Source organism: Mustela lutreola, chromosome 7 (assembly GCF_030435805.1).
Source record: "Mustela lutreola isolate mMusLut2 chromosome 7, mMusLut2.pri, whole genome shotgun sequence".
NCBI lineage: Eukaryota > Metazoa > Chordata > Mammalia > Carnivora > Mustelidae > Mustela > Mustela lutreola.
In genome coordinates, this window is record NC_081296.1 from 135,667,506 (window position 1) to 135,684,234 (window position 16,729).

Here is a 16,729-nt window from a genome sequence, read left to right on the forward strand (position 1 = left end):
AGATCGGATTAGATCCCTCTTATATATGTTGTCACTAGCACTTTGTACTTTTCCTTCATCATTTAATAGAATTTGTAATTACGGATTTGTATGAGGGATTGTCTCTCCTCTACAAAACTGAAACCCGTCTTTCTCAGTTTATAGTCTCATTGCCTACCTAGCATAGTACCTGCACCCAGCTGATCAATATTTTGAATAAATAAGTTCTGTTGTTTACTCAGATACGCTTACTAGCCAAGAATCACGAAGAAACCTTAACTTTCCCATTAAATGTATTCATTTATTGGGATCCTTTTATGGTACTTTGGGGTATCGCTAATAATATTTATCGTACTACAAAGTTGCAAAGAATTGTTTGGTAGAAAGGCTACTTTGATTAAAGAATAACAAACTACATCTTTAGAATTTCTGCTTTGAATCTTTGACCTCTTAACTGTTAAATTGCCTTCTAAACTAGATACTTTTGGGAAAACACACTTAAATATGCAACTTGTATTTTCCTTTATCCATCTCTTTGTTACATTCAGTGCTGATCCTTATTTTTTTTGTATTGACACTAAAATGTTAAAAGTAAGAAGCTTAAAAGTAAACCAGTTAAAAATAAGGACTCTGAAAATAGTAAAGACACTAAGGCAACCATATACTGGGGAGTTATCCCTTGGGTAATTGAGGATGCTTCCTTGCTTGTTATAGGAAAGGAAATGTCGAAGTATACTCAGTAGTTTATCTGTTACATGAATTATCTATTAATTCTTTTATTCTGGGCACCTAGTCAAACATTTTTTATTGTATGTCTCCGATACTTATTTCTTACCAGACAAAATAAAATGACTGATATTTCATACTGCCATAAATCATTGAAATGTTTGACCTTCTGCTCAAGGGAAAAGGTATTATGGTAAAAGTCTCTGATGGCCAAATTACAATGATCAAATGTAAGAATTTTTTTTTAATTCTGACTTTTATCATCTTTGCTTATAGCTTTTTACCTGCACCTACTCAGCTATCTCAGGACCAGCTTGAGGCTGAAGAAAAGGCAAGATCCCAGAGATCACGACAGACCTCACTGGTCTCCTCCCGAAGAGAACCTCCCCCGTACGGGTACCGGAAGGGCTGGATACCTCGGTTATTAGAGGTAAGTAATTGTGCTGACCCTTGTAGAATAAATTTAAACCCTAGAACTTCTGCATATGAATGCCAGTATGCTAGAAATCCTGGTTGTGAGTTCGTAAGACATATACTCCCCTTAGGGCATTGATCTTTTTCTTCTTGCTTATTATCACTGCTTTGTGATCACAAGATTATTGTACCTGCTTATGTGTCTTCTTATGTCCAACTATTAAACTTGTACAAAAGAAACTAACATATCCTCTATAAATACAGCAATTACCGCATATGGAAAATAATGGGAGGAGAAAAGGGAAGAACACATTTATGTTCAGGTGCCTTTCCCTCCCTTCTCCTTGAATGCACAATGCTACTTAACCCTGCAGAGACAGCCTTCCTCTGGGGAAAACTCCAGCAGCATATCTTTTTCTGATTTCCTTCCCATTAAATATAGTGGCAAAAGCACTGGCAAGAAGCTTAAAAGAATAAATAAAAATAAGTGTTTTGCGTCATACCTATGCTGCTTACTATTTGTGGATCCTGGGCAGATCCTGACCTCTCTTCATCTGTTTTCTTGTCTTCAGTTTGAGAATGTTTATATAGGTCTAATATATGGATTAGATATATTTTTAAGAAGGTATAAGAGAATTTGATGGTTGGTTTGGAGGCAGTGAGGGAGAAAGAAGAAAATTGGAAAAATCTTTTTAAATCTCTAGCTTGTTCTCAGAAAACAAACTTCTTTGGCAGTACCTGTCCTCTCAGTTACTCTTTATCCTGTACTGCTGTTCAGTACTTATTCCTTTCCCTGATTCCAGGGCAGAATTCCCATGCTTGACCACCTTTTTCATTCAGGAAGAAAAGCAAATATTTGAGACTTAACTATTTTGCTTCCCCAAGACCACGTCCTCTTTGATCAAGCCTTTTTCTTCTCCATCTCTCAATATTCCTTCTGACTCCTGCAAATTTTCTCCCTCCACTTCCCAAGGAATGTCCCTGCCCTATTAAAATTCTCTGTTCTTGGGACGCCTGGGTGGCTCAGTGGTTTAAGCTGCTGCCTTCGGCTCAGGTCATGATCTCAGGGTCCTGGGATCAGGTCCCGCATCGGGCTCTCTGCTCAGCAGGGAGCCTGCTTCCCTCTCTCTCTCTCTGCCTCCCTCTCCATCTACTTGTGATTTCTCTCTGTCAAATAAATAAATAAAATCTTTAAAAATAAAATAAAATTCTCTGTTCTTATACCATTCATTTTTATACCCACATATTTTCATTTTATGAAATTTGTTACATTCTATCCTTTCATGGTTGTGATTTTTACCTAACAAATGTGGAGGGCATGAGCCCTTACCTTTTTTTGTATGTCTCCAAGGGGTGATCCTGGTAAACTAAGTATTCATTGGACTGAAATTTGTTTCTTTGCACCCAACAAGATGCCATCTGTATTCTCAGTCTCTCCCATGTTTAGCATCCCTCCCTACCTACCAGAACACGCTAGAGCCTTGAAGACAAACTCCCAATTAGATCATGTCTTCTAAAAAAATGTCCTTGTTTATTTTTCCTCAGCTCTCTAGACCTTATTAATTCTAATGTGTGAAGGCCAGCCTTACTAAAATTACTATGAGATTGTTGTTACTGCTTTTGTTTTCACTGATGGTGTAATTTGTGAGAAGCAGGACAAAATAAAAGATTATCAAGGAGGTTATAATGCCCTCTTATCTGGGGCAAAAAGGTAGTGATTAGCATTATCACATCATCAGAGAAGGATAGTGGTCTCTTTGGAGGGATGCTGGATATTCTTTGTTTGCCTCTCAACAGATCATAGGGCAGGGGTGGCAGGCATCATTTTACATACAACAGAAATCTCATCCTTATTTCCATTTCAGCATTATGACATTCAGGGACTATTAACTTTTTAAAATCTTACTTGACGAAAGGTTTCATATATCCTGGTGGAACAGAACAGCTTATTTGAAAATCAAACCAAAATGGCCAGCTAATCTGGAAATACTGTGAATGCTTTTGTAGGGGAGTGAACGTTCTGTGGGGAGAGCATTTTGTTCTAGTTTTCAAAGTAAAAGCTATGATTTTCTGGCAAGCTTAATGACTGCATAATGCCACATCCACAGTTCTGAAGTGCTTATTATAGTTCAAGAACCCCAGCAAATCTGAGCATGTGTCACAGTGATGGCCTTGGTACAGGTAGCACCTTTCTTGGGAATGCTGTAACAGTTTTCTGCCCAGTTTATAAGAAAATGTCTCTCTTAGCTTTATTGTTTATTTGTTTTTAAAAATGTCAGAATTTTTCTTCAGCAGGTCAGCATATTGTACCTAGGAAATCACATATTCAAGATCTAATGGAATATTTCTTGAAGGAGAAGCTCTTATAAAAATTGTTATTTTGGGGGCACCTGGCTGGTCTGTTGGTTAAGCATCTGCCTTTGGCTCAGGTCACGATCCCAAGGTCCTGGGATTAAGCCCTGCATCAGGCTCCTTGCTCAGTGGGGAGCCTGCTTCTCCCTCTCCCTCTGTCTTCCTCCCCCCCCACTTGTGTTCTCTCTCACTGTGTCAAATAAATAAAATCTTTTTTTTTAAAGTTGTTATTTTCATAAGGTCTTTTTGATTTTTTTTTTTGGTCAAACCTCCTCTAAGTGTTTGATTTTAATATTTTTTCCTATCTTGTTGTATGTAAGTGATGAATCCCTGAGTAATACTCCTGAAAGTAGTATTGCACTGTATGTTAACTAGCTGGAATTTAAATAAAAATTTTTTAAAATATTTTTTCTATCATTTTTTAATAGTATGACTTGACCATTTTTGAACTAAAAGAAGGGAATTTTAGTTCAGTAGAAAATACAAAGTTTTTTGGAGTCATAAGATCTGAGTTCAGGTCCTGCATATGCTAGCTATGACATCTTGGGAAAATCACTAACTTTGTTAAACTTGAATTTTTTCCATGTGAAAATATGAGGTGGAGGTGTTGAAGAAACACAAGAATTAAATGAGTGTAGGTGTGCCTGGGTGGCTCAGACCTTAAGTATCTACCTTTGGCTCAAGGCATGATCCCAGAGTCCTGGGATCGAACCCCGGCATCAGGCTCCCTGCTAGTCGGGAAGCCCGATTCTCCCTCTTCCACTCCCCTTACTTGTGTTCCCTCTCTTGCTGTGTCTCTCTCTGTCAAATAAATAAATAAAATCTTTTAAAAAAAGAAAAAAAGAAGAGGGTGCCTGGGCGATCAGAGGGTTAAGCCTCTGCCTTCGGCTTGGGTCATGATCTCAGAGTCCTGGGATCGAGGCCTGCATCAGGCCGTCTGTTCAGCGGGGAGCCTGCTTCCCCTTTCTCTCTACCTGCCTCTCTGCCTACTAGTGATCTCTCTCTCTCTGTGTCAAATAAATAAAAATCTTAAGAAAAAAAAAGATTTTAAAAAAAGAATTAAAGGAGTGTGGATTATATTTTGTATATTGTAATAAGGTCCTAAGCAAATATTACTAAATTTAATAAAATTATTTAAAAATTATATTTACTATTTCTTTGCTTATTTGATGAGCTACCTTTTTTTGTAATGCTAAACTTCATCAAAAGGCTTTACTTTGGGATGCCTGGGGGCTCAGTTGTTTAAGCATCTGCCTTCAGCTCAGATCATAATCCCAGGGTCCCAGGATAGAGTCCCACATCAGGCTCCCTACTCTACGGGAGCCTGCTTCTCCCTCTGCCTTGGCCTCTCTTTCTGTCTCTGTCACTGTCTCTTATGAATAAATTTTTTTAAAAAGTCTTTAAAAACAAAAACAGGCTTTACTTAGCTTGTTCTACTTTAGAAGTCTTTGCCCTGTCTTCTAAATAATTATATACAATCACATTAGAAATGTGGTGAACTCATTTCTGGGGCTTTCCTATTCTCTTTATTTGCTTCTCATGGAACACGAATCAATCTGATATTAAAATCTGATTCAAAAAAAAAATTCTTTACGTTCCTGTGCTAGTGTAACTTCAGTGGTTACTAAGAAAATTACATATACTAAAACTAAAAATCTTTTCCTTGTCCTAAACACTCTGCTTAGTTTCTTAATTATGTAAATATGTAAAAATCCAGATTTGTTGCCATGGTTTAGAAACCCCTTTCATGATCTGGTGATTTTCTACCCATGCAAGCTTATCACCTGTGTGTCTTCTCCTCTGTCCACAGCAGGCTTCAGCCCCACATTGGGACTTCTTTCCTAGAACATTCCAAGTTCATTCTTGCAGCAAGGCCTTCACGCTATTTGCTCTGCCTAGAAAGTGCTTCCCTTAAATCTTCTCATGCCTGATTCTCGTTATTCAGGCTATACCTCACGTTACTTCTTCACAAAGGCCATCCCTACTGCCCTATTGAAAGTAGCCTGTCTTTGCAGTCCCATTATATTTTCAAAGCATTTTCACAAGCGAAAGATTAGGCTTTTTATAAAAATCTTTGCCCACTAGAATATATAACGTACAAGACCAAGGACCTCTGTTTTCTTTATTGCTATATCTCTCGCATCTAGCATAACAACGTCTCAATGATTGTTGAGTGAATGAATGTATCTTGAATCTGAAATTACAATTAAATATTCTTCTTTTCTTTTTAATATATAGGATTTTGGAGATGGAGGTGCTTTTCCAGAGATCCATGTGGCCCAGTATCCGCTGGATATGGGGCGAAAGAAAAAAATGTCAAATGCACTGGCCATTCAAGTGGATGCTGAAGGAAAAATTAAATATGATGCAATTGCTCGGCAAGGACAGTCAAAAGACAAGGTAATCCTCTCAATGATAGATATTTTTTGAAGAGGTTTTTTTGTTTGTTTTTGTTTTATACTGTATAAATGATACATATCTGGCCAATTCGTTTTATAAAAATTAGCAATGAGGGGCACCTGGGTGGCTCAGTTGGTTAAGCTTGATTTCTGCTTAGGTCATGATCTCAGGGTCCTGGGATCAAGCCCCGTGTCGGGCTCCACCCTCAGTGGGGAGTCTGCTTGAGAATGCTCGCTCTCTTTCTCTCCCTCCTCTTCTGCCCCTCCCCTTGCTCATGCATTCTCATACTCTCTCACAATTAAAAAAAAAAAGTAGCAATGAAATATACTTAGGCTAACTGAAGATAGGACTTCATAACAATATGAACAATATATTATAGCAATATATTGCAGTTGTAATATATTAAAGCAATGACTTTAATGACTCCCAAATTGATGAAAACATATGTATTTAACATTTTAAAAACAATTTGAAATTGTTAAATTTTAATTGTTTAAAGCTCTTTTATAGTATTTTTTTTTTTTAAGATTTTATTTATTTATTTGAGAGAGAGACAGTGAGAGAGAGCATGAGTGAGGAGAAGGTCAGAGAGCGAAACAGACTCCCCATGGAGCTGGGGGCCCGATCTGGGACTCGATCCCGGGACTCCGGGATCATGACCTGAGCCGAAGGCAGTCGTCCAACCAACTGAGCCACCCAGGCATCCCAAGCTCTTTTATAGTATTAACATTTTTTAAATACTAGAAATTTGTTCAAAATCTACAGTTCCAGCCCCCGCAAAAAAGTGAAAATTTAGATTTTGTGTATAGTCTTCTGATTCTTTCTCGTGTACTTACAAAGTACTTACATAGATATCTGATTATTTTAAGAGTTCATTTGAATTACACTAACTTTTTTCTCCCTTAAGTATGAAACTGGCACTTGCTATCTAGATTTATGATGGCCCTGCTTACAAAGTAATCCAAAGACCAAAAATAAAATTTACTTAAAATAATCTCATCACAGAGCAGCTATACTCAGAGCCAAGGAACTGTTTTTAAGAAGACCTAGTTTTTTTCCCTTGTAAATAAGTGCTCCACATAAAGGTAGAGATCTCTTTAGAATTGAATATATTGGGAAAGAATAGTTGAGAACCTTCAGTACCTGCCCTTTGTCTCACTGTCCTAGAAACATTTTCATTTTACCTTCTAAAGTTACACTGATGACAATCCATCCTCTGCTCCTGCGTCAAGAACTCCTGAGTTCTTAGGGAAAACAGTTACACTGTCATGCACATCTGTGTCTTGGGTCTCAGCTGGGCTCCCTTGGTGTTCCTCCAAGCTCTAACTCTTTCTCTCCATTGCTTAGCTTAACAGGTGACTAGATGACATCTATTTGCATACAAAGACTATTGGAAGAAAATTGTCTGCTTTCTTTATCCCGCACACAGCTTTCTCTTGATGTTTCCTTTTGTCTCTCTAAGAAAGCTCATGTATCTAAACCTGATCTTGCCAATTGTGCTCTCGTGTGTCCTGAATCTCATTCCTTAACCTCTCCTTTACAACTTCACTTTTTCTTATTCTTCTTAACCATGACTTTCATCTCCCCTCCTCTATTGGCTCCTTCCTGTGAGCTTTTATTTCTTTTTTTTAAAGATTTTATTTATTTATTTGACAGAGATCAGAGAGGCAGGCAGGGGTGGGGGGGGAGCCTGATGCAGGGCTCTATCCCAGGACCCTGAGACCATGACCTGACCCAAAGGCAGAGGCTTAACTCACTGAGCCACCCAGGCGCCCCCTGTGAGCTTTTTAAATACGCTTGCTTTTCTTATCTCATCTTTTGTAAAAAAAATTTTTCCCTGACAACCCTCAGGACTCCCTTTCACTACCACCAAATTTCCACCTAGTTGCCTTCACTTTCCTTCAAGCTTTTTGCTTGTTGTTAACCTGTTCTACTTCTTCACTTTGTTTCATTCTTCATTTCACTGCAATAGAGCCTCATCTCAGCCAGTCTGCGGAGATAAACTCTGGCAAAAGTCTCTCAGACTTTGTTTCTCACAACGCCATCTTTTTGACTTATCTAATTTATTCCCTTGGCTAAAATTGCCACTTAGTTTGTTGACTGTTGGATCTATGTCTCCAGCCCAGTTTTCTCTCCTGGGCTCCAGGTCCTTATATCTTAGTGCCTGTGATGGCAGATCTATTAGATTTTCCCAAAGCACTGCTCATCAAACCCAATTAAGTGCATAATTTTCCACTTAATCTACCTTCTCTTATTCTCTGACTTAGCCACTGGCAGTGATATCTTCTGACTGACTATGCTAAAAGTCTGGGAGTTCTTTCTCCCCCATTATTTTATTGATTTTTTAAAAATACACTAATAATAAGTTCTTACTGTAGAAGGTATCAGCAGTACTTAAGTATGTATATACAGTTCTGCCTGCTTCTCCCACTTTACTTCACGGAGGTAAATACTGTTACTCTAATGATATCCATCCTTCCAGATCTTTGTTGTGGATTTAGACATTGATGTATACATATTCCCACTTCACATACACACACACAAACATTTTTTTTTTTTAACATGAATGAGGTTTTAATATTCATAACTTTCATAGACTTGCTTTTTTTACTTAATATGTTTTGAAGATTTTTTTTTTTAAGATTTTATTTGTTTATTTGACAGAGATCACAAGTAGGCAGAGAGAGAGGAGGAAGCAGGCTCCCTGCTGAGCAGAGAGCCCAATGCGGGGCTCCATCCCAGGACTCTGGGATCATGACCTGAGCTGAAGGCTTTAACCCACTGAGCCATCCAGGTGCCCCTGTTTTGAAGATTTTTATTAGTATATATAGGTCTGCTTATATATAAGTCTGTTTATTTTAGGGAGAAAGTGTGTTCACGTGTAGGGGAGGGGCAGAGGGACGGAGAGAATCTCAAGCATACTCAGCATTGAGCACAGAGCCTAACATGGTACTCAATATCATGACCTGAGCCAAAACCAAGAGTCAGAGGCTTAACCGCTGGGCCACCCAGGTACCCTGGTCTGTTTTATTTTTTAAAAATCTATATAGAGGGGCACCTGGATGGCTCAGTGGGTTAAGCCTCTGCCTTTGGCTCAGGTCATGATCTCTGGGTCCTGGGATCAAGCCCTGCATTGTGCTCTCTGCTCAGCAGGGAGCCTGCTTCTCCCCCTCCCCTGCCTGCCTCTCTGCCTACTTGTGATCTCTCTCTCAAATAAATAAATAAATAAAATCTTTTAAAAAATAAAAAATAAATAAAAATCTATATAGAATTCCATGGTGTGCTTGGATTTATATTTTTATTTTTAAGCACTGGTGGTTTCAAAGAAAAAAAAGCATTGGTTTCTAGTTCTTTAGTTTTCAGACAGTGCTTTTTGTAAGATCCATATACAAATACCTTTTGGACTTGAATATTTGTGTAAAATAGATTCTTAGTGGACTTACGGGGTCAAAGGATATTCAGATGTCAAATGTGACACATAAAGCTATGTGTTCTCTAAAAAGACTTTGCCGAACACATTCCATTTTATTTTGTTTATTTAGCTCTCCATCTGTTTAGTCACCATGATTTATCTTCTTAACACTTTTCAACTATGTACCCTTCTGTGCTACTTAATTCAGGCCCTTATCGTTTCTTGCTTTATTTACCACAGCAGAGTCTTAACCCATCTCCTTGGCATTTGTTTTGCCTGCCTAGGAAAACAAATTCATCTTTGTTTGTTTGGCCTTCTCTTTCTCTCTCCTCCACATACACACATGCACAAGTATGCACACTTAGAATCTTTCCATGACCTTAAGGGTAAACAGCCAATCTCCTTATGGCACACTTGACCACTTCCCTACCTTTCTAACCTAGTCTCAACTCCCATGACCAGAATACTGAAATCCAAAAGTCAAAAAGTCCAGTTTTAGCCATTCTGTTTATTTTCAGTACAAAGTAATCACCATTGTGAGTGGTTGTTAAAGAAGAAAAAACTTTCATGGTGCCTAGCTAGCTCAGTCAGTGGAGCATGTGACTGTTGATCATGGGGTTATGAGTTCGAGCCCCCACATTGGATGTAGAGATATCTTAAAACTTTTTTTTAGTCTTTAAAAAAAGAAGAAGAAGAAAAAGCTTTCAGGCATTTTCTTTGAAGATCTGCTATGAGGAACTACTGGAAGCTCCCCTAATATGGCACATTCTCTCTTACCATGGGAACTTCCCATGGATGCCCTCCTGTGCATGGGAAAGCCCTCCCCATATTCTTTGATGAAATTCTACTGCTTTCAAACTGCAGCTCGCTCTTCACTGTTTCAGGGTACTCCTCCTAATCTTCCTTGGCTAAATAGGGTTTCCTTTCTTCCTCTTCCCTGTGTTTATCATAGCAGTCATCACCTTTTGCTTTACTTCACCACTATCTATGTCATTTGACTATAAGCTCTATGAAGACAGAAAATATATCTTTAGGATTCCTCTTTGTCACCTTTGTGCCTGATAGCTTGGCACACAGACATTTGTCAGTGATTCTTGGAGAAATAATAGCAGTTTTCATTGAATAGCAGAGCCAGTAGGGAAGCATAGTTCATTCCTGCGAAAGGAAGAAATAGGTCTCTATACAGCAGGACATACAATGTCTCTGTGCCATGGAGGCCTTCATTGGGCTTTAGCCGCCTTTGTTTTAACACATCTCTCATTCTTTGGAATAATCGCTATTCTTTATTGGTATGGACTGCCTCTCCTCTCATTGGTTGGGAGAAGGCAACACTTTAGGACAAAAGTTTGGTATTGACAGGTTGATAATTTTGAATGTCTACCATTTTAGCCCAATTTTGCATTAAATTTTAATATTGGAAACCACAAATTTTCTGATTCCCAGAGAATGTCTGAAAGGTTTTTTTCTTTCTTTCTTTTCTTTCTCTAACAACCATGTATGTTGGTGATTATTTTGGTTTGAAAGTGGAATGGAGTTAGAGTGTTAAACGTGTTAGAACTGTTTATTTTTAGATTTCTGTATTCTGCCCAAAAAGGTCTCTAAAATAATGTTCCTTTGTACATGTTTGTCTGTAATGCAGCCATTACTGATGAATCCAGAACTAATATTCTATAGAGGTACCACTCAGAGGTTCAACCCTGACCCTAACCCTTATCCTTTTTTTTTTTTAATTAACATGTAATGTATTATTAGCCCCAGGGGTACAGGTCTGTGAATCGCCAGGTTTACACACTTCACAGCACTCACCATAGCACATACCCTCCCCAATGTCCATAACCCAACCCCTAACCCTAATCCTAATGGAGGAAGCTGTGCATGTGTCAGGACAGGACGTATATAGGAATTCTCTGTACCTTACTGTTAATTTTGCTGTGAACCTAAAACTCTAAAAACATAGTTTTTAAACACACACCCACACACAGTGAAGATTTTTTTTTAACAGAATGAGCAAGGCACTGAATTAATTCAGGAGGAAGATAGAATAGAGTGGCTATTTGGATTGTTCTAACATTGTTCCTGGTAGATATGTTTCCTTGCTGGACTTTATGCCCTGGAATATACATTTGAGCTTCTTACACAGATTTAATAAATAAGTATTTTAATTTTTTTAAAAAGTGGATGGGTTAATGCATGAAATTTTTGAATGGATGTAATAATTCAACATTAACTGAGTACATGTTGGCAAATAGATAGGGAGGAGGGGACACTTCTTGATTGTTTGGTACTGACTTGAGCATTGTATAATGTTTAACATGACTGCCACTACCTATTAAATGCCTGTTGTGCCTTGGAGGTGGCAGCAATGCCCTATTTTAAAACCACTGATTTTCTGGGGCGCCTGGGTGGCTCAATGGGTTAAGCCGCTGCCTTCGGCTCAGGTCATGATCTCAGAGTCCTGGGATCGAGTCCCGCATCGGGCTCTCTGCTCAGCGGAGAGCCTGCTTCCCTTTCTCTCTCTCTGCCTGCCTCTCCATCTACTTGTGATTTCTCTCTGTCAAATAAATAAATAAAATCTTTAAAAAAAAAAAAAAAACACTGATTTTCCTGTTTTGGCTACTAAATGTGGCTCTAAAATGGGGCTTTAAAAATTCAATATCATTCAGGAGACTGGTGTTCAGAGTCTTTGGCATAGGATGAAAACAGCTTATTGGATTATTGAATTTGTTTTAGAGTGCAAAGATTTCTGATTTATATCAGAAGGATCTGGTTTTCTTCAGAAACGTGAGAGTTCTCACTGAAGTATTAATAGTGAAAGGTCAAGAATGGTAAATGCTAGCCCTAGGTGTAAGAGATGAAGAAAAAAGGCAAGATAGCAAGGGATAATGTTCTAGGGCAAGTCTAAGGCCATAGATCTCTCTACATGTAGAATAAATACTGTATACACAAGACTTACAGTAATACAAATTTGGTAGGGAAAAACATTTCTTTAATTAAATTTTGATGGAACTAAATCCTTTTTTCCCCCCCCCCGATTGTGACTTGAGTGATAAATCTTAAAATAAAAGGCCTTGATGTTTACATTTTTCCTTCTGAAATAGTTCTGTGGGAAATGTTACATACATGATATTACCTAAACGAATGCCTTCAACCCCTTTTTCCCCCCAGAAAAACAACTCACAGCAACTTTAAACTGACCCCAGGATAAATTGTATTTGCCTTGTTCATATGATTTCACAAACAAGTTAAGTCTAAAGATGGTGTTTTCTTTTTATCCCCCAAGTGCTAAATATGTTGAACATTTATCCGGTCGAGTCAGTCCAGTTCTTTGCCAGTTTTCAGTAATAAAACAAAGTTTCACAGATGACTTATGGCTTCGTCTTGTTCACACAGCTCATTTATGCTCCTCATACCTTCTAGAATATATTGTATTTTTCAGATAACCCTCCCTAGCCCCTTTGCCTCCTGGGATATACTGAGTTTCTTTAGCACATTTAGTTCTCAAGCAATAAAAATTTGGGGTTTTATAGTTAATCGCCATGGAGGAATCTTGCTCTTCAGACGTCCTTCACTCAGCTTTTGAGATGCTAGAATCTTACTGATGCTCATTTAAAGGGTTATTAACTTTGGAATACCCAAATAAGAAGCAGCAAATGGCTCTTGTATGCTAAATTACTATTGAGACTTTGCTGAGTGTGTATGTCTACCAGGGAGCCGTTTACTTGGAATCCCTTCCTGTATGATTGCTGTGTAAAAGTAATTAACTCTTCATAGTCTAGATACTATTTTCTAGAGTACTGTTATATAATTTTAAACTGATGTGGTATAGATTTTTCAGTCTTGAAAAGAAGTTAAGACTTTTGAGGTCAGTTAGTAGCTGTGTGATCTTAATGTACTGAGCCTCACTATTGTCCCCAGAGTGACTTTAAGGTCCCTTCCAAATGAACACTGAGAGGTTAGTGACACTAGCAGCTCACCTATCAGTGGTCATGTTTTGTGGTAAACTATATACACTTTCTTGCCTGATCTCTGTCTCATTCCTGAGAAAAACAAGCTAGAGAGTTCTCTGTAAGTCATGAGATTTTTTTTTTTCTGGGATAGAGAACATTCTGCGGGGCCTACAGTAATCATCACCTTTAGCATAGAAATGAGCGTCTCTAAAATTCTTATATTCGGGACGCCTGGGTGGCTCAGTTGGTTAAGCGGCTGCTTTCGGCTCAGGTCATGGTCCCAGCGGCCTGGGATTGAGTCCCACGTCGGGCTCCTTGCTCGGCGGGGAGCCTGCTTCTCCCTCTGCCTCTGCCTGCCATTCTGTCTGCCTGTGCTCGCTCTCTCTCCCTCTCTCTCTCTCTGGAAATAAATAAATAAATAAATAAAATAAAAAGTAAAAAAAATAAAATAAAATTCTTATATTCATTAATTTGTACAAAAAAATGTTGACTTGAATGCCTCCTGTGGGCCAGGCATTGTTACGAGCCCTGGAGATACTTGAATGAATAAGAGATTGCTCATTGGTAACATAGATATAATCATATATGTATACATCATATACATATCATATACATATACATGTATATAACCTCAGGATTGAGAGAAAAATTCAGGTATTTTATATATATAAAGCAAAAGAATAGTGGCACAAAAGAAGTGCTTAATAAGTTTTAGCTATTATTACATTAATAGAGATACAGATGAGCAAGTAAAGTGGAAAATAATTTCATACTCTGAGCAATGCTTTGAAAACAGTAATTGGAGTGCTGTGACACTGAGTGATGGGGTGGGGAGGGGTTGCTGCTTTATCAAGAATTGTCAGGAGAGGCCTCATCAGTGCATTCATGACCTTTGAACTGAGTGTCCTAGCTTGAAAACTCTCATGAAGAACAAGGAGCACCACTTTCAAGGCCCAGAATTCTGGGGGAAAAGCATGTTGTGCTAAAAAAAAAAAAAAAAAACAGGAAGAACTAATGTGATTGAAGCATAATGAATGAGGACGTGAGAGCTACAGGGGGAGATTAAAGCTGTAGACAAAGCCAGGTCAGGTTGTACAGGCCAGGAAGTATTTTTTGCTCTGTTGTTTGGAATAAGAATTAAGAATAGCCTGCATTTCCTTTAAGCTATTTTTTTTTTAATTGAGATTTTATTTATTTATTTATTTATGAGAGAGACTGAGAGTAGAAGTGGAGGGCACGGAGGAAGGGGATAGCAAGCAGACTCTGCACTGAGCTTGGAGCCTCACACGGGGATTGATCTCACCCCTCTGAGATCATGAAATGAACTGAAATCAAGAGTCAGATGCTTAACCAACTTAGCCACCCAGGCACCCCTTATTTAAGCTATTTGTAAGGAATGTCATGGTAGAATACATTTGTTGATATAAGACTTTGGCTCATAGTAGTAATTTTTGAAGGTCTTAAGTACCTGGGAATTTGGTTTTATTTCATATTCATCAGTTGTTCTTTCTTTATATGTATCAAAAATTCCTGACTCAAGCAGCAAAATCTAGAATGCTGTATTTCCAGTACCTCTTTTTTTCTATAGTCTGCCATGTAAGGTTTTATGAAAGTATTCAGAAAGTATAGATGGACACAAAAGTAAGTAGTACTCTTTGTTGTGGTTCTACCACATCAGCGTCAGCCTCATAGAAACATGGTGAGCCCAATAGAAACAATAGCTGTCCTAAATATAGGCAATGAGTGTAAAATACGCTATGTATATAGACTGGGTTTTATTTTTCCTCTTTTTTTCCCCCACAGAAGGAAGTATTCTGGGTTTTTTTACCATGGCACATGTTCATTTTCTTAGTCTGTGAATAGAGTTGATGCCAGAAAAGACAAATATAAGTAGGGTGAGGTCAATGAAATTTTCTAGGCCCAGTGAATTTAGAAATTATTTGGAAACCTGACTTAAATTCTGATGAGCTTGTAATCCAGGATAATGGTACTACAGGCAATTTATATCATCATTAATTTCAAGTCTTAGCCTCAAAAATAGGGATCACTGATGCATAAGATTTTGTTGGCACAATTTATTTGGATACTGACTTGATTAGAAGATCTCAAATAATTTAAATACATGAGGTCAAAGGAAAATTATTAACTTATATAGCCAGGGCAGTAATTTGTGTATATATTTTAAGCTTCCTTGGTTTTAAAATCTAAAAGACAAAATCAATGTCCTAAATTTATAAGTGTGCTGACTTCTGAAATGATTTAATGAGGTTGCTTCTTTTCATTCTCTGCTTTTCTTGAGCCTGCTTGTGTTTGAACGTTTTAGGTCATTTATAGCAAGTATACTGACCTGGTTCCCAAGGAAGTCATGAATGCAGATGACCCAGACCTGCAAAGACCTGATGAAGAAGCCATTAAAGAGGTAATAAGGCATTGAAATTAAGTATTTTAGATGACTTTCTACATCTTTATTAACTTCCAGACACTCAATATGGTATTTCTTATTTCAGATAACAGAAAAGACAAGGGTAGCCTTAGAAAAATCTGTATCACAGAAGGTCGCTGCCGCCATGCCAGTTCGAGCTGCTGATAAACTGGCTCCAGCTCAGTATATTCGGTAAGATCTTGCCTGGAAGGCTTCGTTTCATGTCAGACTTGATGGGGATTAAGGGTCTTGGTGTTCTTTCACTGTCCTACTTAGTAATGTTTTAATGTCATTTTTTTTGGAATAGTGACCTGAAGTCTGTTGACTCTGTGCAGACTATTGAAAGCAGAAGAATTTTTTTAAAGATATCTAGTAAAAGATACTAACTATTAGGTTATTTTCAAAATGTATTTTTTGTTTTTAGAAATTAATAGTTACTTACAGCATAAGATCCAAACCACAGATATTGCTTATAGTTTCCCATTTGTATATAATAGGCTTTATATAACATATATTTATGTAATATTTATATAATGGTATAAACAATATTAGTATATTAATAATATAATTTATTATGTAATAGTAGTTATATAACATGTAATAATAGTATCATAACAGGATATTAATAGTGTACTGATACCATTTATGTAATAATAGGCATCTTTAAAATACTTACAAATTTTGAGGGATTTCATTCAACTTAAATCCTTGTGTAGAGAGATGATTCACACGTAGGTATTATAGGAGAAATGAGAGCTTGTAGGGTTGCTACTATTATTTTTTTTCTGTTTTACAACCTGTGATTAGTCAAGAACTACTAATTCTAAGCTGCCTGCTGGGAACATTATGGGGCGTTCCTTCTGCACATGCAAACTTACAAAATCGGTACCATTTTCTAGACCTCTTATCTGTGCAATTGAACACTGTGCCTTCCATGGTGGAAAATGGACAGGGATGGATTATTTGCGAACTCATATGACTCATTTACATTTTGCTTATAACTCGTTATTGCTGTTCTCTTATTTTCCATTACTGTCTGCTCTGCCTAAGTATTTTGCAACTTTCTATTAATACTTT

General features: G+C 37.7%; 1 protein-coding gene across 1 annotated transcript in view; it reads left to right on the top strand.

Moving 5' to 3' along the window:
• The window catches only part of SNW1 (SNW domain containing 1), a 34,885-nt gene that overhangs the window by 4,219 nt on the left and 13,937 nt on the right, over nt 1-16,729 (top strand). The window contains exons 2-5 of the mRNA XM_059182687.1: nt 982-1,135; nt 5,710-5,871; nt 15,554-15,649; nt 15,738-15,844. Coding sequence (XP_059038670.1) covers nt 982-1,135; nt 5,710-5,871; nt 15,554-15,649; nt 15,738-15,844 — 519 coding nt within the window. The remainder of the gene's footprint in view (nt 1-981; nt 1,136-5,709; nt 5,872-15,553; nt 15,650-15,737; nt 15,845-16,729) is intronic.